Source organism: Microtus oregoni, unplaced genomic scaffold, assembly GCF_018167655.1.
Source record: "Microtus oregoni isolate MIOR12 unplaced genomic scaffold, Mior012 000038F_ref0000394, whole genome shotgun sequence".
Lineage (NCBI taxonomy): Eukaryota > Metazoa > Chordata > Mammalia > Rodentia > Cricetidae > Microtus > Microtus oregoni.
In genome coordinates, this window is record NW_024543097.1 from 11,195,922 (window position 1) to 11,221,010 (window position 25,089).

The window sequence follows — 25,089 nt, forward strand, 5'->3', positions numbered from 1 at the left end:
GTAGGACTTATCCTTGTCTCAACCCATTTGAACAAGGGATGCTGGGAAATACTGAGGACGAAGAGAGGGCTCTGAAGGATGGAGGCAGTTGCTGCCAGAAAGAGACTGCCAAGAGCCTGGGATTAGCAAACTCTGCTGAATGAGGGAGTGTACATCATTTAGAAGTGAGCATGGTTTCCTGTAGACTTTTAAGTAGCACATTTCGAATATAGTCATACAGACGGATTTTGATATGGAAAAGAGTCGCAGCTCCAATTCCCTCTCCTAATTGCGGCTAAAATTATCTTTGTACTCTCCTTGAAGTCTGTTCAGAAAACAGTGTAAGGAAAAAAAAGCCCATTTAAACACTAAAATACTTCCTAGAACAACTGTTTCTGTTGACACCTTGTTTTCTAGATGTGTTTACTCCTTTGTAACTCCAGGCAGAGTTTATATTCTCCCCCCATTCAGAGCTGTATTTATCTGGTCATTTGCATATTCATGTTTGTGTCTTCTGTTGAACCAGCCAGGTTGGCTAAAATAGAAGTAGATCCTTGTGTGGGAGGGCTTGCAGCTTGTGCTCTGCCCTGATTCCCTGTTCTTCTGACTGCCCTTTTTGTTGTCCCCTAAGATAAAGAACAACCACCTGAACCAGGCAGTCCATGAGGAGCGGGAGGCCATCATTGAGCTGCGTGTGCAGCTCCGACTGCTCCAGATGCAGCGAGCCAAGTCTGAGCAGCAGCTGCAGGAGGACGAGGAGCCTGAGAGGCGAGGGGGCATAGGCCCGCCGCCCTGTGATGGCGTCCTCGAGGTCAAAGCAGCTAAGGAGCAGGTGAAGCCCTCCCCCAGCAAAGACCGGAAGGAGACGCCCATCTGAACTGCCTGCCGGGCCCTGTGCGTCTTACTGTAAGCAAGTCAGCGGACTCTGCTGCTATCCATGCTGTAGAGGTTCTCACAGATGCTTCCTCTTGTACACATCTGGCTCCTCGTCAGGCTCAGGTCCTGGGAGGGTGAAGTAGTGGACACACCAGGGGCTTACAGGGAACACATGAGTTTCCAGATAGTGTCAGCTCATTTGAAAATTAATTTTCTTTGTTAAAAATAACTATTTTAACCCTTGAGTGGCTTCTTTTTAAACCAAAAATTGTCTTTCTTTGCTTTTTTTTTTTTTTTTTTTTTTAAATCACAGCAGAATCAGGATTTCTTATCAAAGGGTGGGAACCAAACCAGGTCACTTCTGCACCTGCCTTGTGGACGCTTGTGGTCTCGCAGCCCCACAGGGTCTCTGGCCACTCTTGCTTGTGCCTTCCACACCTTTTGGTGCAGATTGTTCAGTGGGGAGCTGCCTCATATTTTCTGACTGGCCAAAAAGGCTCTCTCTGGGTGTTCCTTCCCTGCCCTGTACCACTTTGCTTTTATAGTTAAAAATCGAGTCCGTCAGTGTGAGTTATCAGGATGGCCTAGTCTGGTGGCAAATAGAAGTTCTGTATGCGTGGAGCCTGCCACCAGACTCGGCAGTGCAGGCCCAGTCACTCACTGCCAGGGATCAGCAAAGGCCTTTTCACTGAGGTGGTCAGAGGTGACCACCTTGACCCTGAGACATTAACACAAAGGATGCGTCTCAAGCCAGAAACCTTTTACATAACTGACCTTCCAGGAAAACCAGACGATTTCAGTTGCTTGCTTGGGCTAGGATGTGCACACCTCTGCCAGAGTAAGCTAGGTGGATGCTGTCATGCAGAAGTTCTTCCTCATTCATGTCCTCTCCAGGAGCTGCTCAGGACTCCCTCTGACAACACTGAGCAGAGGAAGACATGATCCCACCTGATTTTGCTTCTAGATCAGGTGACTGCTCCGAGATGTCTAAGAGGCCTGACTCTGGGCAGCCAGCCAGATTGGCCCCCTTGGGAGGTGCCCTGAGGCTCTGAAGACAAACTGCACACACTAAAGTGAGAAACAAACCCACACGAGGGCTCTGGTCTCCCCTCCTAGTTAGTATTTATTTCAGCACCTGTTTAATGCAATTTTTTTTTTTAGCCTCTACCTATTGCACTGTCGTGACTTGTTGGCCATTATTTGATTTTTGTACGGAAAAAAAGCTTTGTTATAGAAATCAGCATACTATTTTTTTAAATCTGGAGAGAAGATATTATGGTGACTGGAAATATGGTCAGGTGTCAAATATAAATGTATAAACGCCTTGCTGTGTCCTGTCAGACGTACTACATTCATTTTATATTTGCTGGCATATTGAAGACTTCTTTTTGTTTGTGTAAACTCTAATTTCTATCAAGGTATCATGGGTTTTTAAAATTAGTATTTCATTACAAATGTCTCAATGTTGGTTAACTAACTTTTGCCAGGATTGATATTGATCAAGGAAATAAATTCAACAGCCATTTGAGAAAAAAAGAAGTTTTTCTTGTACACTGTTTTCTTTGAACTAATTGCATGCCCAGCAGCTGCCACAGAGTTGGCACCAGAGCTTCATTCATGTTGAGTGATGAGATGTTACTCCCTGTGCTCCTCACCAGGGCACACGCAGACCATGTCCTGCTTGTAGTCTTCCACCTTTGTCTCACCCGTGCTTGTTGCTGATCCTGCTGCCCACAGGCTCAGTCTGCAGTTCCTGAACTCTGACAGTTTTCTGATGCTGTTGGGAAAGCAAGCTCTGCCTTCCAGGTCAAGTCCAGGCCCATCTTGGCCCTGGTTGTTGGCGTTTACAGAGGTTTGCATTTTAAATATGAAATGAGGACTTAGAACAGTTAGCATGCTGGGAATGGACAGGTTTAGAATAAAACAGCCTTCTCATTTTGTTTATTTTTTTGGGGGGGGGGGATAACTTAAATTTCCACAATTAAAATATCTAATATTTAAAGCATGACAAATATCTGGATTCTCTATTTTGTATAGTTAAACTATACAACAATATTTATGTACGTGACTTGGTTTCCAGACATCCTGATGTGACATTTAACTTCAGGGATCTGAGATAGAAGGGTGAGGATGTGGATCAACTCCCAACCAGGAACTATGGCTTTCATGGTGGTCAGCTTTTTACTGCAAATGTTTCTATGCTAAGTGATGTTTCTCATGGACTGGAGCCAGCATGAAGGGTAAGTGCTTGTACAAGCATGAAGACCTGAGTTCAGTTCTCAGGACCCACATAAAAGCTGGGTGTGGGTTGGGGAGATAGTTTAGTGTATCACTAACGTGTTTGCCATGTGTGCATGAAGACCTGAATATACTATTTCCTAGTATCCACATAGGAAGCCAGGAGTGGTGGGAACACCTGTAATTCTTCCTCTGCAGAGGTGCAAATAGGAGGATCCCCTGAGTTTGCTAGCTAGTTAGTCTAGATAAGTCTAGCTTTGGGTCCAGTGGGAGACACTATCTCAAAAAACAAGGTGGACGTTGGTGGCGCACGCCTTTCATCCCAGCACTCGGGAGGCAGAGGCAGGCGGATCTCTGTGAGTTCGAGACCAGCCTGGTCTACAAGAGCGAGTTCCAGGACAGGCTCCAAAACCACAGAGAAACCCTGTCTCGAAAAACCAAAGGGAAAAAAAAAAAAAAAAAAAAACAAGGTGGAATTGTTAAAGGACACTAATATCAGCCTCTTGCTCCATATGGATGTGTACACAACAGCACATTTGCACACATACAGAGCCAGACCTCGTGGTGCATGCTTGTGACCCCAGTGCTGGGGAGGCAGAGGGAGGTAGATCTCTGGAGCTTGCTCATCAACCAGCCTAGTCTAAGCAGTTTGACAGTGAGAAACCCTGTTTAAAGAAGCAAGATGATTGAGGAGCAACACCCAAGGGTGACGTCTTGCTTCCAAAGACATGTGCACCTGCAGTAAAAAGACCACCTCCTACATGTACATGAATGTACGTACAAAATGTTTCTGTATCATAAATATTAGAGTATCTAAAAAGAGCAGGCTAAGGATATGGTTCATTCCATAAAGTGCTTGCTATACAAGCTTCTGGATCTGTTTGAGTCCTCATTACCTATGTAAAAAACCAAGCACGTTTTACATGGTTTGCTTGTCAGCCTACTGATGGGGAGGCAAAGACGGAGGATTTCTGGGGCTTCTTGGCAGGTTAGTCTAGCCTGATTGGTGAGTTCCAAAAATTAACGTGGTGTGATTAAGGAAGACCCAATGATGGCATCTAGGCTCCACATGCACGTTCAGCCACACACACACACAAACACACCCTGCTGGTGGATCCAGCTGCAGCCTGGGCTCTATGGAGCTTTTTTTCCAGGGCATTTTGCTGATGTTTCTGTAGTGTCAGCCCTGGGTGTCATGCAAGCTTAGTTGATACTCAATGGGGGGCACAAATCAAAGACCTGCATCAACTAGGTGAAGAGTTCTATTAAGATTACACACTTGTAAAGTGAGCATTATCTCTGGGATGCAATACAGCTCCAGCATTTCTTAGTGTGTGTTGTCTTTTTGTATGTAATATGTGTGGAGACCAGAGGTTGACATGGGTGTTGTTCCTGAATTGTTCGCCACGTTTTATTATTAAGTACCTTTATCATAGCAAGTATATATTTATTAAATGAATAAGGGTCCTTTGAGGATTAAATTATATATACAGTTTTCAAAAATAATATTCTTAGGGGATTTTATATATATCTTGATTGTATTCACCCCTTTTTATTTAAGAAGAGACTATCTTACAGCAGATGTCCTGGTTCTTGGCTCTTAGAATCTTTCTGTGCTCTTGTCCAGGGTGTCTCTGAGCCTTAGGTGTGGAGGTTGTGTTATATTGATTGAAAATTGCCATACTGATATCCAAAGCGAATATACCAGTCTGCACTCCCTCAGCAATGGAGGAGTGTTCCCTTTACCCTACGTCTTCTCCAGCATAAACTATTATCAGTGTTTTTGATCTTGGCCATTCTTACAGGTGTAAGATGGAATCTCAGAGTTGTTTTGATTTGCATTTCTCTGATGACTAAGGATGTTGAGCATTTCCTTAAGTGTCTTTCAGCCATTTTAGATTCCTCTGTTGAGAATTCTCTGTTTAGGTCTGTACTCTATTTTTTTTATTGGATTATTTGTTCTTTTGACGACCAATTTCTTGAGTTCTTTGTATATTTTGGAGATCAGACCTCTGTCTGTTGTGGGGTTGGTGAAGATCATTTTCCATTCTGTAGGCTGCGGTTTTGTCTTATTGACCGTGACCTTTGCCTTACAGAAGTTTCTCAGTTTCAAAAGGTCCCATTTATTAATTGTTACTCTCAGTGTCTGTTCTACTGGTGTTATATTTAGGAAGTGGTCTCCTGTGCCAATGCATTCAAGTGTACTTCCCACTTTCTTTTCTATGAGGTTCAGTGTGGTTGGATTTATGTTGAGGTCTTTGATCCATTTGGACTTGAGTTTTATGCATGGCAATAGATATGGGTCTATTTTCATTCTTTTACATGGTGACATCCAGTTATACCAGCACCATTTGTTGAATATGCTTTCTTTTTTTCCATTTGATATTTTTAGTGTCTTCGTCAAAAATCAGGTGGTCATGGGTGTGTGGGTTAATATCAGTGTCTTTGACTCTTTTCCATTGATTCACTTGTCTGTTTTTTTTTTTTTTTGTTTTTTTTTTTTTTTTGGTTTTTCGAGACAGGGTTTCTCTGTGGCTTTGGAGCCTGTCCTGGAACTAGCTCTGTAGACCAGGCTGGTCTCGAACTCACAGAGATCCACCTGCCTCTGCCTCCCGAGTGCTGGGATTAAAGGCGTGCGCCACCATCACCCGGCTTCACTTGTCTGTTTTTATGCCAGTACCAAGCTGTAGCTCTATAAAGAGTTTGAACTCAGGGATGGTGATGCCTCCAGAAGTTCCTTTATTGTACAAGGTGGTTGTGGGTATCCTGGGTTTTTTTGTTTTTTCATATGAAGTTGAGTATTGTTCTTTCAAGTTCTATGAAGAATTGTGCTGGGATTTTGATGGGGATTGCATTGAATCTGTAGATTGTTTTTGGTAAGATTGCCATTTTTACTATCTTGATCCTACCGATCCATGAGCATGGAAGAACTCTTCATTTTCTGATTTCTTCTTCAATTTCTTTCTTTAAAGACTTAAAGTTCTTGTTGAACAGGTCTTTCACTTTTTAGTTAGAATCACCCCAAGGTATTTTATGTTGTTTGTGGCTATTGTGAAGGGTGATGTTTTTCTGATATCTTTCTTAGTCCCTTTATTATCTGTATATAGGAGGTCTACTGATTTTTTTTTTATAGTTAATCTTGTATCCTGCCACATTACTGAAGATGTTTATCAGATGTAGGAGTTCCCTGGTAGAATTTTTGGGGTCACTTATATATACTATCATATCATCAGCAAATAGCGAAAGTTTGACTTCCTTTTCAGTTTGTATCCCATCCCATTGTTCTCCTTTTGTTGTCTTATTACTTTAGCTAGAGCTTTGAGTATTGAATAGATATGGAGAGAATGGACAGCCTTGTTTATAGAGGAATTGCTTTGAATTTCTCTCCATTTAGTTTGGTATTGGTTGTTAGCTTGCTGTAAATTGCCTTTCCTTTGTTTAGGAATGTTCCTTGTATCCCTGATCTCTCCCCAGACCTTCATCATGAAGACTTTCATCATCGTCAAAGGCTTTTTCTGCATCTAATAAGGTGATCATGTGGTGGTTTTTTTCTCTCTGTTTGCTTATATGATGGGTTACATTGACAGATTTTCATATGTTGTACTATCCCCGCATCTCTGGGCTGAAGCCTACTTGATCATGGTGTATGATTTTTCTGATGTGTTCTTGGATTAGGTTTGCCACTATTTTATTATTTTTGCATCAATGTTCATGAGTGAGATTTGTCTGTAATTTTCTTTCTTCTGTGTCTTTGTGTAGTTTGGATATCAGGGTAACTATAGCCTCATAAAAAGAGTTTGGCAATGTTTCCTCTGCTTCTATTGTGTGGAATAGTTTGAGGAATATTGATATTAGTTCTTTGAAATTCTGATAGAATTCTGCGCTGAAATCATCTGGTCCTGGTTTTTTGGGGACCGGTGGGGGAGACTTTCGATGACTGCTTTTCTTGTTTGGGGGTTCCAGGTCTATTAATTTAAATTGTTTATTTTGATTGCATTTTGGTATGTGTTATCTATCCAGAAAATTGTCCATTTCTTTAGATTTTCCAATTTTGTGGAGTACAGGTTTTTGAAGTATTACCTAATGATTCTTTGGTTTTCCTTAGTGTCTGTTATGTTTCCCTTTTCATTTCTGATTTTGTTAATTTAGATATTCTCTCTCTGCCTGGTTAGTTTGGCTAAGGGTTTGTCTGTCTTTTCTCATTTTACATATTAATCCCAGTTCCCACTTCTTTTTCCTCTCCCTCCACCTTCAGCCTGATCTGACCCTGGGCTTTTTTTTGGTTGGGAGGCTTTTGAAGACTGTTTCGATGATTTCCTTATAGGTTATATGTCTATTTGTTTATCTGATCTTGGCTTAATTTTGGTATGCGATACCTATCCAGAAAATCGTCCATTTCCTTTAAATCTTTCAATCTTGTGGGGTATAGATTTTTTTTTAATTTTTTTAAAATATTTATTTATTTATTTATTATGTATACAATGTTCTGCCTACACGTACCCCTGCAGGCCAGAAGAGGGCACCAGGCCTCATTACAGATGGTTGTGAGCCACCATGTGGTTGCTGGGAATTGAACTCAGGACCTTTGAAAGAGCAGGCAATGCTCTTAACCACTGAGCCATCTCTCCAGCCCTGGGGTATAGATTTTTAAAGTATGACCTGATAATTCTCTGGATTTCCTCAGTGTCTGTTTTTATGTCTTCCTTTTCATTATATATTCTCTCTCTGCCTTTTGATTAGGTTGGATAAAGGTTTGCCAATTTACTTGATTTTTCTCAAAGAACCAGCTCTTTGTCTCATTGATTCTTTCTATTGTTTTGTTTTTATTTTATTGATTTCAGCCCTCAATTTGATTATTTCCCGCCATCTACTCCTCTTGGGTGAGTCTGCTTCTTTTTGTTCTAGAGCTGTTAAGTTGCTAGTGTGTGGTTTCTCCAGCTTTTATATAGGCATTTAGTGCTATAAACTTTCCTCTTAGCACTGCTTTCATTGTGTCCCATAAATTTTGGTATGTTGTGCGGTCATTTTCTTAAAATTTAGGAAGTCTTGCTTATTTCTTCCTAGACCCAGTAGTGATTCAAGTTGAACATTGTTCAATTTCCATGTGTTTGTAGGCTTTCTGGATTTAGTGTTGCTGTTGAATTCTTTTTTTTTTTTTTTTGTATCTGTTGAGGCTTGCTTTGTTACTGAATATGTGGTCAGTTTCAGAGAAGGCTTCATGAGGTGCTGAGAAGGTATTTTCTTGTGTTTGTGTGGAAATGTTTTATAGATACTTGTTAAGTCCATTTGAGTCATACCATCTGTTAGTTCCCTTTTTTCTCCGTTAAATTTCTGTCTGGCCGTCCTGAAGTGGTGAGAGTGAGGTGTTGATATCTCCCACTATTAATGTTTGGGGATTGATGTATGATTTAAACTTTAGTAATGTTTCTTTTACAAATGTGGGTACCCTTCTATTTTGGGCATAAATGTTCAGAATTGAGACTTCATCTTGATGTTTTTTTTTTCTGTGACTAATATGAAATGACCTTCTTCATCTCTTTTGACTAGTTTTAGTTTGAAGCCTATTTTGTTAAATATTAGGATAGCTATACTAGCTTGTTTCTTAGGTCCATTTGATTGGATTTTTTTCCCAACCCGTTACTCTGAGGTAATGTCTGTCTTTGAGGTTGAAGTTTCTTATATGCTGTAGAATGATGGATTCTGTTTTCATACCCAGTTTATTAGCCTGTGTTTTTTATAGGTGGATTGAGTCCATTTATATTAAGGGATATTAATAACCAATGATTGCTACTTATGTTATTTTTGTTTTTTGTTGTTTATGGCATTATGTGTGCATTTCTCTTCTTTAGGATTTGTTGCTGTGAGCTCATTTATTGCCTGTGTTTTTGTGGATGTAGTTGACTTCCTTGGGTTTGAGTTTTTCTTCTAGTACTTTCTGTAGAGTTGAATTTGTGGATAAGTATTGTTTAAATCTGGTTTTGTCATGGAATATCTTTTTTTTATAGTTTAATGTATTTTAATAGCAAACTTACAGGAACAGCACAGAAGACAGACAACATTAAAAACATGTACTTGCATGTAGGACAACTCAGTTAGAAAAGTATAGTGAATGATGGAATCTACTGTATGATAAAAATGCTACAAACACCATTTAGTTGCCGTCAATAAGAAATTTACTTATTTAAAAAAAATCCAAATGCTGGCATTGTCCAGAAAATTTTAACAGCTTTATTTATAATTTTTATAAAGTTGAACTGTTGAAATGTGTTCACTGAAACATTTTGCTTGCATTAATGCTTTACATCTTGCATTTATATTAAAAATTCACACACAAATGAAAATGGAAAAGCTGCCAGGACCTGATTTCTGTCCCCTATTTTTCCGCTCGCAATCATATACTTAGGTACCTTTTGACCCCATGAAAAAAATATCTAACATTCAGAACTACCGATAACAGGAAGAAGAGAAAAAAAATTTTTTGAGAATGAAATGTTTCCCCTCATAGTGGACTCTTAAGCACATTCTCCGCGTATGCAGCGTGCTAGCTGGATATCTTTTGGCATAATTGTTACCCGTTTGGCATGGATAGCACACAGGTTGGTATCTTCAAAAAGGCCAACCAGATAGGCCTCACTTGCCTCCTGCAAAGCACCAATATCTGCAGTCTGGAAGCGCAGATCTGTTTTGAAGTCCTGAGCAATTTCTCGGACCAGATGCTGGAAGGGGAGTTTGTGGATCAGAAGTTCAGTGGATTTCTGATAGCGTCTGATTTCCCGGAGTGCCACAGTACCAGGCCTGTAACGATGAGGTTTCTTCACCCCTCCAGTAGAGGGCGCACTCTTGCGAGTGGCTTTTGTAGCCAGTTGTTTCCTGGGTGCTTTACCACTGGTGGATTTATGGGCAGTCTGCTTTGTACTAGCCATGGTATGGGCACCTCACTTACCCCCCTTCTCCTTCGGCTGGAGCTCGGCAAGCGAGAGGCGGCGCTGGCGTTAGAGAGCAGCGGTGCATGGAATATCTTATTTTCAATCTATGGTGATTAAAAGCTTTGCTGGGTATAGTAGCTGGGATGGCATCCGTGGTCTCTTAGTGTCTGCAGAATGTCTATATAGAACCTCCTGGCTTTCAGAGTTTCCATTGAGAAGTCAGGTGTAATTCTGATAGGTCTGCCTTTATATGTTAGTTGACCTTTTTCTCTGCAGCTCTTAATATTTTTCCTTTATTCTGGTTTGTTTGTTTGTTTTTTTAAGATTTTTTTTATTTTTATGTATACAGGGTTCTTCCTGCATGTATCCTACCTACAGTATAGAAGAGGGCACCAGATCTTATTACAGATGGTTGTGAGCCACCATGTGGTTGCTGGGAATTGAACTCAGGACCTCTGGAAGAGTAGCCAGTGTTCTTTACCTCTGAGCCGTCTCTCCAGCCCACCTGGTTTGTTTTTTTGTGTGTGTGTTTTGATTGTTATATGATATTGGGGCATTTTTTTTGTCCACTTTGTGTTCTATAAGCTTTTTGTATTTTCATAGGCATATCTTGAGGTTGGGAAAGTTTTCTTCTATGATTTTGTTGAATATATTTTCTTTGCCTTTGAATTGGACTTTTCCTTCTTCTATCCCTATTATCCCTAGGTTTGGTCTTTTCATGGTTTTCCAGACTTCTTGGATATTTTGTGTTAAGAATTTCTTGGATTTAACATTTTCTTTGACCGATGAATCTATTTCCTCTATTGTATCTTCAGCACCTGAGATTTCTCTCTTCCATCTCATTCTGTTGTTTATGCTTGCATTTGTGGTATTCATATTGCTGCAAGATTGGCTGGCCAATGAATTTGGGAGTCTACCTATTTGCTTCCTACATGCCCCAGTAGCAGGGTTATAGGCACACACTATTGTTGGATGTATATGTAAAATTTTACATGTAAAATCCTGGGCATTGGAACCTAAGTCTTTGTTCTGTCTGTCAGGCACACCACTGACCACAAGGCCAACCTGATCCTGTCTACCCTTTTCCAGATGGCGGCATCTATGTCACTACGGCTAGAGATGAGAAACTAGTGTTTCCCCACTCACCCTGGTCCCAGGGCCTCCAGTAGAGTCAGAGTAGGTGAATATGGAGGAACATGGTGGTTCTCCCTGAGTTCATGCCCATACTTCTGGCTGCTGTCTGGGGCTGTGGCCTGTAGATCCAGGCAAGGCAGTGCTGAATATTCCAGTTCTAAGTAGAGAAAGCAAGAATCCCTTTTGTGGGAGGTGTCTTTAGCTGCAAAGGTCCATCAGATGTCTTGAATTTCTCACATAGACATTAAAAAAAAATTTGCATTAGTGTTCCTTGCTGTCAGACTTAACATGGAAAGGGCAGTTGATGGGAAGAATGGTTACAAATCGTGTGGATGGGGCCAGCCATGACCCCGTGACAGCCTGGTACCTGAGTGTGTACCATCCCTTGGCTTCCTTCTGTTCGCTTAGGTTAAAACAGAGTCCTCCTTATGTCTAAAATGCAGTCACCAAATGTTTTCAGTGTTCATAGGACTCTAGTGAGTAGCCTTGTGTTTTGATTTGCTACATCTGGCCACCCTGCTGTGGCGTCTCAACTCGGAAACGGTCAGTTGTCTCCACTGCAGAGGTGCTGGGCCTAAGAACTGCTTAACAATGAGCTAAGTGGGGGCTGTGGAGATGGCTCTGTGGTTAAGAGCTCTGCCTGCTCTTCCAAAGGTCCTGAGTTCAATTCCCAGCATCCACATGGTGGCTCACAACCATCTGTAATGAGATCTGGTGCCCTCTTCTGGCCTGCAGAAATACATGTGGGCAGAGCACTTTATACATAATAAATAAAATTTATTTAAAAAAACAAAACAAAACAATGAGCTAAGTGGAATAGACGGGGTAGTTTGTGGTGTCCTTGGAAACTGAATGGTTCTTGCTGTTCCCCAGATACTTTCTCGGGTATAGATTTGTTCTCCACCTATTGTGGTCATGTCAGTCTGATCGTTGCTAAGTGGGCTATGAACCTGGGCACAGTGCCTTTGAAACACTGATTTGGGGGGCTGGAGAGATGACTCGGGTCAAGAACACTAGCCGTTCCTCTGGAGAACCTGGGTTCAATTCCCAGTACCCATAGGCAGCTACCTACTATCTGTAAGTCTAGTTCCAAGGGATCCAGCACCCTCTTCTGGCCTCTGCCCACACTGACCCACGTGGGAAACAGACATACCTGCAGTCATGGGTAACATGAAAGTTAAAACAATACTGATGTACTTTGCAGGATCCCAGAATCAGACTCAGTGTGTGCTATCACGCATCCTGCTAGCCCACTCCCCTGGCTCTCTGCTGGAGTAGCTAGGATTTTGAGGTGTGAATTTACACTGCCCCCTCAGTTACCAGGTCCTCACTAATTCAAATGCACAATAACATCCCAGGATAATCTTAGTAAACGAGAGCCAAGGAGGCCAGCAGCCTCGCTCCCCTGCCTCCCTACTTTGGACTATGGGCTCCCAGGTCATCTTTGCCTCTCTTCACCTTGTCTGTGGGGCGGTTGTCATAGAACCTTCCTCTGCTGCCTAAGAATGAAATTCTAGCAGGTGTCTGAGGGCTGGGCCACTCCCCACCCTCAGTTTAGAATCAGGATTTAGTGTTGTGGGATGAGAGACACTCTGTAGGTTTTCAGGAAGCCACTTTAAACTCAGAGTCCCTGTGGGAGCTCCACCCGCAGTGGCCCTGGTCTGTGTGGACCAGAAAGGCGGGGACTGTAAAATGCAGTAGAAGCCATCCATAGTCTGTGTGCATGCACTTGATTCCAGGCAGTTTCTCTGCTAGGACGGGCCAGAAGACTGAGTTGGCAGGAGCTTCTTTGCTTTGCTCTGTCTTGTGGAAGCCTGCGTAGAAACACCATTGGGTTGGAAGCACCTCTCAGAACCTTCCCACTCGAGGCCCTGCACCTCTGCCCTGTGCAGCCACTCAGTATCTGTTCCTGATAGCCGAGCATGGCTGATGGTTCAGGCAGGCAATGAGATGCCTCCAGAGAAACGGGACCTCAGCAGCTAGGTGTAAGGTGAGCTGGGGCCATGCTGCCCACTGCCTGTGCAGTAGCCAAAAGAGCCAACGAATACAGGTATTCTGTAACAAAGCCTGCCAGCTCTTAGTGTAAAGTTCTAGGGTTAAAACAAACTAGTGTGAGTACCACAGTTAACTCCAAGACCTCAGGAAGAAAGGTCATGTACCAAGTAAGTGGCCATTCCCCTAGACAACCCTGCAAGCAAACAGGAACTGCCAGCAAAGCTGACTGACGTCAGAAGCTGCAAACACTTCCTAAGGGGGCCTGGGGAGAGGTGGCCAAGCTGAGTCTGAAGTCAGGTTTTCTCCATAGTGAGCAGAAGTGGCGAGAGGGGCTGCAGCCGTACTAAATCCCACGGCTAGATGACTGACCTTGGTGGCTAGGGAGGCAAAACGCTGCAGAGCAAAGCCACACTGCCTGTGCTGATCTTAGTTTCCTTGAGAGCCATTCTTTGCCCACCCTTATGTCCCACTCACCTCACAATGTGTTCTCAGCAAACCACTAATTTCAACCAGTCACGAGATAACGAGGCCACACCACCATTCAGTTTTGCAGTCACTAACCACCCAATGTTTCCACAACGTGAAAAGGGTCATGATTTAGATCTTCCTTTGTCCTGTTGCTAGAAAAACTTCATGAAACTGTTGCCACATTGGAACATGGTATTTGGGGTAAGCTGAGTTTGTTCCTGGGCCAGAGCAGATGTTCACATCTGGTTCCAGAATAACTGTTATTTCCTTTTGAGGTGAGGTACTGAGATTTTGTGGACATTCACCTACTCCATAGTCCAACAAGGACCTTCCATGGTTGGCTACACAGCATCAAGTAGCTGTAAGGTATTATTATGATTATGAACTGTTCATAAAATGTCAAGGGGATACATTATCCCTTACTCACTTTTACATCAAGAAAATTCAAGTACTAACTGCTGTCAGCTTTTCCCTGGGATAGGTAGCTGTATGTTTTTTCCCTTAGCTCCTACTGCGTCCTGCATCCGGCAGGCTGTTCCTGAGCATCTCGCCATGTCATTTGCTGAGGAGCTGATATTAGAAGGTGACGTGTATACTGGTTAGTTTTTGTCAACCTGGCACAGATGAGTTACTAGGGGAAAAGTAACCTCCATTGAGGTTGGTTGGTCTGTCTCCATCACAGTGGGCTGTGAGGCATTTTTTTGACCAGTGATTGATATGGGGGAGGGGGGCTGTCATCCCTGGGCAGGTAGTCCTGAATTGTAGTAAGCCATGGGGGAGCACGCTAGTAAGCTATGTTCCTCCAGTTCCTGTTCTGCTCTTGCCCTGACTTCCTTCAGGGATTGACGGTGATCAAGGCATGGAAGCCAGAGCAGCTGTCTCCTATGTTGGGTCTGACAGCTGGACACAGCACTAGCTATATCTAGGAAGACGGGGTGTCGGCTAAGGGACCGCCTCCATCAGACTGGCAAAGCATCTTTCTTCCTTATTCTAAAAACTAATGACTGGTATGGGAATGCCAGCCCACTGTGGACAGTGCCACCCTGTCCTGGGTGTGTAAAAGAAACAAGTTGAGCCAGGCAGCGGTGGTGCACGCCTTTCATCCCAGCACTCGGGAGGCAGAGGCAGGCGGATCTCTGTGAGTTTGAGGCCAACCTGGTCTACAGGGCGAGTTCCAGGACAGGCTCCATAGCTAAAAAAATAAAAAAAGGCAGCAGCAGCAAGTTGTGCAAGCCTTGGGAAGCTAGCCAGTAGATAGTGCTCCTCCACCATCTGCTTCCCCGTATGCAGTGGTCCTCCACCGTCTGCTTCCCGGTACACAGTGGTCCTCCACCGTCTGCTTCCCGGTACACAATGGTCCTCCACCGTCTGCTTCCCGGTACACAGTGGTCCTCCACCGTCTGCTTCTCGGTAAGCAGTGTTCCACTACAGTCTGCTTCCCGGTACACAGTGCTCCTCTACCGTCTGCTTCCTGGTATGCAGTGCTCCTCCACCGTCTGCTTCCCGGTACGCAGTGGTCCTCCACCATCTGCTTCCTGGTACGCAGTGCTCCATCACTGTCTGCTTTCCGGTATGCAGTGCTCCTCCACTCTGCTTCAGTTCCTACCTCCAGGCTCCTGTCCTAGCATCCCTTGATGGTAAATTATGATCTGTCATATGAAACAAACCCTTGCCTTCCCAAGTTGCTTTTGGTCCTAGTGTTTATCACATCAAACAAACCAGGATGGCAGTTGGTCCTGAAGTAGAGCATTGCTGTGGCAGATTTGACTGTGAGGAACTCGTCCTGCAAAAACGGTCAAGTGCTTGGCTTAATGAGCTGTTGCAGTAACTTGGTAAATACTGCGAGAAATGCAGCGTGGGGTTCTGACTTGGGAAGTTTGAGAGTCCCTCAAAGACTATTGCTGTTTGTGTGACATTTGGAATACAGTATTTGTGTTTTGGTCAGCTAGGGTTGGAAAATGAACTGTGATTAACACGGGACCAGTACCACTGAGTGAAGTGTTTGCTCTACTGAGACAGCTGGTGCTGGTTAGCTCAGGCTGAAAACCCAGCATCACTGAGGTCAAGTCTCTGGGGAGTATTTCCTAAGGGTCAGCACACAGGTGTGGTCCAGGACGGGCAATGCTGCATCACAAAGTTTGGTAGCTCAGCCTGGCAATTGGTCCTGGTTTTGAGGGTGTGAGAGCTGCTGAGGTCTGGAATCAGGAGGCCAGGGCGAAGGGACTGTGACTCGGTTGTAGGGGAGGCTCCAGGATTGAAGGGGTCTTGGAGAGAAGCTAAGGGTCCTAAAGAGCCAGGAAAGGTTCTTGCAGCCTCAGGCACAGTGACGACGTCAGCACGTTGCAGAGCCAGGACCATTACTAGATAACAAGGATCGCAGCAGTGTAGAGCAGAGCATGCCTGCTGAGACAAGTCGTGGGGGCAAAGCTCATGGGACCTGAAGATTGGGAGCTCAGGATTTCACTGATCTGACTCTTACTGTGTACTGTTCTCCTTTTGGAATAAGAAATTATAAGTTGTTTATTATTTTATAGGAGTCCACAATTAAGGGACAAGAGATCTTGAACTAGTAAAAGTGTTGAAAAATTTAAAGACAGGACCTCTGTGTGACAGACTGGGGACAAAGGAAAGGTGATGGTTGAATAGTGATGTATTTGTGCGTCAGCGAAGGGCTAATTATGCAAGTTAGTTTTTTGTCAAACTGGAGTCACCTGGAAAGGGGGAACCTCGTAATTGATGTAGGGCATTTCCTTGACTTTTTCAGCCCCATGTCGGTAATGCTGCCCCTTGGGCAAGTGGTCCTGGGCTCTACAGAACATGCCAGTAAGCACTGTTCCTCCACGGCGCCTGCCCTGACTTCCTTCTCAAGTTGTTTTGGTTATGAAGACCCTTTTTCTTAGTTTGGATTCACTGGAGAGTAATTCACCAGGAAGGCTTTTGTGCGCACTGTGTTGCGCCTGTCTGCAGAGACTGCACTGAGCTCTGAAGGAGGCCTGGTGTCTAGGGGCTACACCTTTTAGCACTCTTGACTCGCTTCACCCTAAAATAGTTTCCATTGCCACTGTCTTCAGAAACTGCACCTGCTAACATCAGTTACAGAACCGAAGTTCTGAGGGGCAAGATTACTGTTGTAGAACGTGAAAATCTGCAGTTAGAGCAAACTAAGGGGAGATGACCCTCTCCCCACACACAGCTCTGGTGTTGTCTTCAGAAGTCTGCGAGCCAACACCCAGAGCAATTACTGTCCTGGCCCACCCATGAGTGTTAGCGTGCATTTCTTACCCACACTTCCATTTTTATTGCACAGGCTTGTCTGTAGGAGTTTACATGGAAGCAATCTATGTCTTCTGATAGCAGTTCCGACCAGTATAAGTCAGCCCGTCACTGGGACCGCAGAACAGACAGGGATTGCACAGCAGGAACTAGACTCTGCATTGCAACACAGTGCCTTCGCACGCCCTCATGTAATTACACAACTCTGTGGGAAACAGGGTTTTTCTAGTTCCCATATAGATAAGTAAATTGAGACTTGGAGGTGTCTCTCTATATTTCAGAAGCTTCAGGATAAGGTTGCTGATCTCAGCATCCCTGGTCTTTAGGCTGCTGTCTGCCAAGGAGTGATGGATGAACACCTGGCAGATTTCAAACAGACTACCGAGCTAGGTGAAGACATTTTAATCTTTCCCCCATCTTATGCTAGCTAAGTAATACAGGTCACACATTACATTTATTTGTAGACATTTAGAAAACGAAGTGGGTGGGGGGCTGGAGAGATGGCTCAGTGGTTAAGAGCATTGCCTGCTCTTCCAAAGGTCCTGAGTTCAGTTCCCAGCAACCACATGGTGGCTCACAACCATCTGTAATGAGGTCTGGTGCCCTCTCCTGGCCTGCAGGGATACACACAGACAGAACATTGTATATATATATATATATATATAATAAATAAATAAATATTTAAAAAAAAAAGAAAAAAAGAAAACGAAGTGGGTGATATCTCTTTATAGATCCTATTAATAAATTTTATTTGGAACTTGTACCACAACAGTTCTAACAGCATGATTAAGGCTGCACGCCCCAGAGTGGTCACAGGTGTGTGCAGCATGGGACGAAAAGGTTGCACCTCAGAGCTGACCATGATCAAGTTAAAACACCTGACACAATATTCGTGCTAAGAAATTTCCTTCAGGTCATGACCAGCATGAAAGAAATCAGGAGAGAGATTCTGCAAACATTCTGTAAATGTGTACAGCAATGTGCTGCAATAGGAGTCAAAATTCTATTTAGTGTTAACATCAAGCCCTTAGGAGAAAAAAATCTCCTTTGTCATTTATATATGCCAAGAACTATTCACACTGAGGGCTGGGCAGGGCAGCCAAGGAGCTGAACAGGCTCCGCACCTGTAAGGAATGCTTAGGCTAATACTGAAGGTCTTTCCCAACGTGCACATCCACCTCCGGCCTTGAGAATCTCAATTATCAGCCATTAAATAAAACCAGGAGAAAGCAATGCAGATCTCTGGGAACCTCATCCTTTCCAAAGGGAAAATGCTCTGCCAATTCAAGTCATTCAGTCAGGAAGATGAAGTAACAAGTTAAGGCTTTGGTGACAGTTATAATCCTCTGAGAAATTACTTTCCCTTAAGTCAAGATAAGATAATAGTGTTTACTGTACTTTCTCTTGACTCTTAAAACCACTGGTATTGGGAGTAGGCAACTTGCACCTGCGAATGAGTTGGCAGGAGGAAGGTCCCCCCATAGCTGTTGCAGACTGGTGCAGGGCAGTCAGGCCTGGCTCTGGTAGAAACAGGAAGGACACGCGATTCTGGGTCTCAGTAAGTGGAGGAAGCTGTACTCATCGCATCTTCAGAGACTTTGGTGCTGGATGGGTGGATGCTCGCAAAGTACTTGACGTCACTGTCCCGGTCCATCTGCAGGGCCATGATGGTCTGTTCCACGGCCTCCTGATGGCAGCTGGCAGAGGCCAGGAAATATTCTGCAAGTGACACGAGCAGTACACAGATTAGTTCTGCAGTTTTGGAGCAATATAGGCACGTATAAAAAGCTCACTGTCTAATAAATACAGCTCTTCCCAAGTATAAGTAACCATGACTCAAATAGTCTGCAACTCGTTTGTTGCGAGGAAAAGAAAAACCACTAGAATCAAAAGATAAGATTTATTGTTTTTATGATAGACAAATCTCTTGATAGTGAATTAAGCTCATGCCCAGAAAAAACTATATATGCACCCCTTTTCTGGAAAAATACAAATTTTCTTTAGTCATTTAAAAACGTATACATATTGCATAGACAGAAAGCAGCATTGATTTATTTACATTGTATGAGGTCACTACAAGTTTCTTTCATGCTTCAGTCACGAATTCACACACTCAACTTTCTGTGCATCTGGAGATGCAGTCAGTACCCAAACCAACAAGACAAATATGCGGTGCCCGTGTCTTGTGCCTGGTGAATGGAGGAAAAAGACAAACCTCCTTGACCCTCAGCTGCAACGCCAACAGTCAAGTGGATATGTAAGCCGTGGCACATGGAGAGGGCAGAGAACAACTTTTAGGAGTTGGTGCTCTTTTATCCTGTGGGTAATGAGGATTGAACTCAGGTCTTCAGGCTTGGCAGCAAATGCTTTAACCTGCAGAACCAGTTTGGCTCCTCTTACTCAAATTATTAAAAGTTTTGCATATGTATGAATGTGTCTGGGTGTGTGCAACTAGAGGTGCACCGTGTTTGGAGGCCAGCTAAATGTTTTCCTTGATTGTATTCCACCTCTTATTTTGAGACAGACTCACTGAACCTCAGTGGTCTCCAGTTTTTACCTCAAAGCATTTGAGCATCAGCCCATGCCCACACCCCCTTTTTTACATAGGTTCTTGGAATCAAATGCGCCTGCAGAGCAAAACAGACTGAACCGTCTCCCCAGACACCATCATTACCAAACCTTTACGACTGCCAAGTTTTGGGCTGGAGAGAGGGCTCCGTGGTTAAGAGCACTGGCTATTCTTCCAGAGGTCCCCGGTTCAATTTCTAGCACCCACTGGCAGTTCAGAACTGTCTGTAACTCCAAGATCTGACACCTTCACAGACAGGCATACATGCAGGCAAAACACCAATGCACATAAACTAAAAATAAATTTAAAGTTTTAAGCTATAAAAATATGCATAGGATTAGCGAAAATTTCCGCCCACATACCAATATCTTAATTAAAAGACCGTTAGTGTTCTATACACTCTGCAGAAACCATCAACTTATCTTCCTGTCAGGTTCTTTATTGTTCAGGTGTGACCAGAACCTCCTTGCTGCCCACACTACCCTATCACCGCCACCCACCTTTCTCTAGCAGAGTCTGTCGTAGGGTTTTTGCAAGCAGCACTCTAACGTTTGGAACCCTGTCATTGGCCAAGGTCAGCAGATGTGGCATCAGGTGCACAGCAAACTGGTCCATGGGGAGGCAGTCATCTTCAATGACAGTCTGGGGGAAAGAAGCACGTGCTTCAGCTGTTGGGCTAGTGCCCAAACCATCATACAGAGGCCAGAGCCCTAAGTGACAACTTAAGGGGTATGGACTTTTGTGTGCATATTTAGACCATAATTCCAGGGAACTCAAACCCAAACAATACACGTATATTGTTCGTGCTAAGTAAGGTACCAAATCGTGCTTCAGTACATTTACAATGTTTGAGTCAGGATAAAGAGGGTTGTGTCTACTTGGAATGCTGCCCCATCCTTGGTGTTGGTAAAAACAATCAGAACCTTTCCTTTTATCTTTAACTTTAGGGCTTTTTGCCAGTTTGACTTGATCTTTACATCCCTCAGCTACCTTCCCCCATTACATTTAGGTCATTAGGAATCATAGTCTTGCATCTACTTCCCAAGCGCTGAGTGTGTTCCATCCACCATGCCTGGCTTCAGTTGCAGTTTTAAATTACGGAGACCAAGGATGGCAGATTTATACCTTTATTTCCAACCTGGATTCAGGTGTGCACTGTCATGTGTATGGAGTGTTGTGGTGATGTGGGTATGCCAGCTGGCTGGAGGAACCAGACAGATGCCTAACTTTGAGAAGCATGCACCTCATGATAGGCGGCCAGATAGTGAGTTCAGTCTTGAGATTAAGGGAGGAGGTCCGAGAAGAGCAGGGACTGCGAGGAGTCTGACTGCCTGTGCCCAGGCCTTTCTTACCTGGCAGACAAAGACGAAGGCTTGCCGACCAGACCACCTCGGACACCTGCCAAAATTCTCTACCAGCTCATTTATGAGATCTACTCCAAATGTTGGGGGTGTTGCTGTGTGGAGTTTCTTCACCATTTCACTGACCTAAAGGAAGAATAAGGTAAGGCTGGCTCCCATCAGTCCTGTGACTAGACAGCAATGATGGGAAGGCCAGCGAGCTCAAACATACCAACTTGTAGGAAATCCAACGGACTGAAGAAACTTTGTCTGCACACAGATTCAGAGCAATGGGACGCAAGTAATCATAAACATCTCTGGGACTATATAATTCTAGAAGTAAAATCAGCTGTCTACAAAGATATAAATGACAAAAGAATTAAAATTCAACCAAGGTTTAAAAATAAGACAGCAGATTAATTGTGTTGTAACTTTGTGATATCAGACAAGTTCTTATGATCAAATAGGCTTCTGTGCAGAGCAACCCTAGGCTCTCCTGGAATACACAGAAGGGGACTTCAACAGCAGTGAGTTTGAGGCATGCCACATCCCCAAGAATGGGGGGGGGGGCCTTTTTTTTTCTGTGTTGGGACAGCAGCACCAGATGGTTTCCACTTGTACGTATTACCCAGTGTCAGGTATTGAGCTAAAAGCATTTAGGAATGGAACAGAGCAAAGCACTTGTCTGTTCACTGGACATTATGCATGGTTTCCCTACTGCATTGGTTTAGAACAAACCTGTGGGCTTTGACCCCTCTAGGGGTAGATTGACCCCTTTCACGGGCTGCCCAAGACCATCCTGCATATCAGATATTTACATTAGAATTCACACCAATAGCAAAGTTACAGTTAAATAGCAACAAAGATAATTTTATAGTTGGGATCACCACAACATGAGGATCTATATTAAAGGACTGCAACATTAGGAAGGTAGAGAACCACTGGCTACAAGGGTCTGAGACTAGCGAAAAGCATGAGTGAGCTCAGTGGAGAGCTGCAGCAAGCAGCACTAGCCCACCACACGGGTCACGACAGGACTCCATCGCTCTTCAGGGCACATGCTACGGGCAAGGGGATTAAGAAGTCCCCTCCTGACATTAATTCCCAAGAGGATAAAATGTGCCAGGCAATATGAGAAAACCCAGCTCAAGTTGCTGACCAGACAGCTCACTACCACCTGTAACTCCAGTTGGCACGCATGAGGTGCACTGGTAACACATTAAGATGAAACACTGACGTACATAAAATTAAACACTGAAGTTAAGGGCCTTCTTTTGATACCAAGCAAACATCCTGCAGCTGTAGAAGACCTGCACAAGACTGAACATTGGCACAGACTGAAGCTGGGTACCAGTGGAGCGGACAGCGGGGAGCTGAGGATGGAGCAGTACACTAGGAAAAGGCACCGGCATCCCAGCCCACCCAGCAAAGGCAGTGCTGTCCTAGTGACAGTGACAGGCAGAGGGCACAGACAGCGCCCTGGGAACGGATACAAGTAGATTTATTAATACCCAACTCCATGGCGGCCAGGGAGGTGAGGCAGGGACGATAAAGGCTCAGAACCTAAACAAGCTCGGGTGGCATATGGCCAGGAGGACCATGAAAAGGGACAGCTGAGACAAACCTATCCCTGCAAGTCAACGTCAACAGGGTGAGAACTTACTCTGCCAGTTCAGCGCGAAAGCGCCAATTCCTACTGTTATCTGTCACCAAGAACTCCTGGAGCTGATAAAGGTACTCTCTCCTCTTATCAATGTGAAGAAGCTGAAGTGACACAAGGAGACATTTGTATTTAGCTAGGACAAGGCACAGACATTATTTTAGACTGAAGAATGATAATTCCCCTAAAGAAGTGTGCAGGCAGGTGCAGGCACATGTGGAGGCCACAGAGAGCCTCATGTGCTCTAGCTCATGTTGCTGCGATCTGCCCTTCTCCATAGCCCATCATGGGGACAGACGCAGGTCTTTGGCTTTCAGCAAGTGCAGCAGCCATCTCCCCAGACCTTGTTTTAAAACTGGGTCTGAGGGGTTAGAAGGGAGAAAGCTCGGTGGTTAGGAGTGCTGTTTCCAGCAGTCACATGATAGCGACTCTGGTTCCAGACCATCAGACCCCACCTTCTGACCACCACAGGTTCTGAACATATGTGTGGTTCACACATATGCACATCAGACTCCTGTGGCTTTAGAGTAACAGGCTACGGATAAGACAGTCACAGAACTCAAGGCCTGTCTCTCCAGTTTCTTACTACCATGGAGAATGGCTGATTCTCAAGGAAATCAAGTAGACCGCACATGAAAGTGATCAAACTTAATGGAAGGTGTCAACGTCCTGTTATCCCTACCTAAGTGAACACATTTGGAAAAGCATATCATGCCACAACCAACAAAACATAATGCCTACATTTCTTTAGTAAGAAACAAACAGCCAGGTGGTGGTGGCGCACCACCTGAGTTTGAGATCAGCCTGGTCTACAGAGTGAGTTCCAGGATAGCCAAGGCCACACAGAGAAACCCTGTCTTAAAAACAAACAAAAACAAACAAAAAAAAATACATAAAAACCTGTCTTAAAAACAAACAAAAACAAAAAAAATACATAAAAACCTGTCTTAAAAACAAAAAAAAATTACTAGCACAAAAAAGAAAAAAAGAGGAATTTAGGCTTAGAGTAGACTTTTAGTACATTTTTATGCAAAAGAGTTTAAAAGTTACCTTTAGAAAGTCATGCAAATGTTTAAGAACACCTATCCTGACTTCATCAAGGTCTTTTAGAAATCCATTAAAAATTGGAACCAGATCTGCAGCTGTCAACTGATCTCCAAGAATAACCGCAAGCTCATGGATGGAGAATGCTAAAGTTCTTCGGACTTTCCACTGTAGAAATAAAAAAACTGTGTTAGAAATTTAAACACAAAGTGTGTTGTACTTTAAATGCTATTAATCTCAAAAACTTAGATCAGGGCCAGTGAGATGGCTCAGCAGGTAGATGCATGATTTATGGATCCCACACTTGGCAGAAGAGAGCTGAATCCAGCTGAATCTGGAGAGCTGAATCTGATCTGTGCATGCACGCACACATTTCCCGGCACCCACATGCACAGATACACTTAAAAAAAAAAATCACATCATGTCTTTAATCCCAGCACTTGGGAGGCAGAGGCGTTGGATCTCTGAATTGGAGGCCAGCCTGGTTCCAGTTCACCCAGGGCTACATAGTGAGACCTTGTCTCAAAACAAAACAAATTACATCAGAATAGAATGATAAAAATTTCAGATCTCTTTATGGTACTAGTAAGTAGTTTCCCTTTCACTTATAATTAAAGTGTTTGGGAATCAGTTCACAAACTTGTGTAGCTAGCTCTGTGAGCACTAGATCCCTCATCTGCTGACGTCCACTTGTAGTAAGCATTCCCCTGTTGCCCCACACGATGCTTCCCTTCAGAGTCTGCTGCGTTATATTGGACAAAACCCAAAACTTGTTTGTAAGAAACTGGCAACTTAAGAAACACAAGAATAAAAGATGTGTGTGTAACACACACACACACACACACACACGTAAGGTAAACCTGTACACTCTAACCACATGAAAGAGACAAGCCAGAGGGGCTCTGTGGAGGATGGAACAGAAAGAAAGGCCATGTAAGGGCATCCTAGAACTCTCAGAGCAGAGACTGAAAACTGCTGATGGCAGAATTCACGGGATGGGAAGTGGGGCTCTGTGGTTCCCTGCCCAGGGCCTGCGGTTAGGAAGCGTCAGGGCCTGGATCACAGAGGGTTCTATCCCGCTGAGTCAACAGCACTTGTGCCATGAATGGTTATAATCACTGCATTTACTACCTGCAGAAACCAGTCCCTTTCTAAGTATAAATTGCACTAAAAGGACAGGATTTTTGTTACTGGCTTTTTGGTTTGTTTTTTGGGATGGATAGGAGGCAGGAGGAACCAATTTTTGGCACATAGAAATCAGACTAAACAAGAAATTAAGTCAAAGCCTAGAAGAAAACATGTGCATACACCCCTAGGTCAAGGGTTTACCCATGTGCTCTTCAATGCTCTGGGCACCCAGGCACCAGAACTTAGGTCTAATTACAGTTCTATTACGGTGTGAAAAATCATGTTAAGTGTAGAAATCAAAGCAGGATGTTTAGTCTCAAGAATGATTCTACACTGAGGTCTACAACACGTGACTGTGGAGAGCTCGTGCTGCTACACCCAGTCACGGTTCCCTGTAACACCAAACACATCTAGGACACAATTCCTGAGACTCTGGAAGCCAACACTATGCCACCTCCA

At 43.8% G+C, this 25,089-nt stretch overlaps 3 protein-coding genes across 6 annotated transcripts in view; 1 reads left to right on the forward strand and 2 right to left on the reverse strand.

Moving 5' to 3' along the window:
* Positions 1-1,156, forward strand: part of Ralbp1 (ralA binding protein 1) — a 44,124-nt gene extending 42,968 nt beyond the window's left edge. Inside the window, exon 10 of the mRNA XM_041631851.1 lies at positions 611-1,156. Coding sequence (XP_041487785.1) covers positions 611-856 — 246 coding nt within the window. The 3' untranslated portion in view covers positions 857-1,156. The remainder of the gene's footprint in view (positions 1-610) is intronic.
* Positions 1,157-9,086: 7,930 nt separating this feature from the next.
* On the reverse strand, positions 9,087-10,221 carry LOC121433424 (histone H3.3C-like). The gene has a single exon (XM_041631815.1). It carries the CDS (start codon positions 10,014-10,016, stop codon positions 9,606-9,608), a length of 411 nt encoding a protein of 136 aa, XP_041487749.1. The 5' UTR covers positions 10,017-10,221; the 3' UTR covers positions 9,087-9,605.
* A 7,297-nt stretch (positions 10,222-17,518) lies between these two features.
* The window catches only part of Ppp4r1 (protein phosphatase 4 regulatory subunit 1), a 57,278-nt gene continuing 49,707 nt past the window's right edge, over positions 17,519-25,089 (reverse strand). For 2 of the 4 annotated variants that reach the window (XM_041631818.1, XM_041631817.1), the window contains exons 15-20: positions 23,509-23,670; positions 22,462-22,562; positions 21,031-21,151; positions 20,811-20,945; positions 19,959-20,100; positions 17,521-18,608 (exon numbers count right to left, since the gene is read on the reverse strand). In XM_041631818.1, coding sequence (XP_041487752.1) covers positions 18,445-18,608; positions 19,959-20,100; positions 20,811-20,945; positions 21,031-21,151; positions 22,462-22,562; positions 23,509-23,670 — 825 coding nt within the window. In that variant the 3' untranslated portion in view covers positions 17,521-18,444. Of the gene's footprint in view, positions 18,609-19,958; positions 20,101-20,810; positions 20,946-21,030; positions 21,152-22,461; positions 22,563-23,508; positions 23,671-25,089 lie in introns of all 4 variants that reach the window. The other 2 variants (XM_041631820.1, XM_041631819.1) reach the window with 2 other exon arrangements.

What these genes read in the sequence shown, in the direction of transcription:
- LOC121433424 (XM_041631815.1), bottom strand. Translation starts at nt 10,016, where the DNA reads ATGGCTAGTACAAAGCAGACTGCCCATAAATCCACCAGTGGTAAAGCA.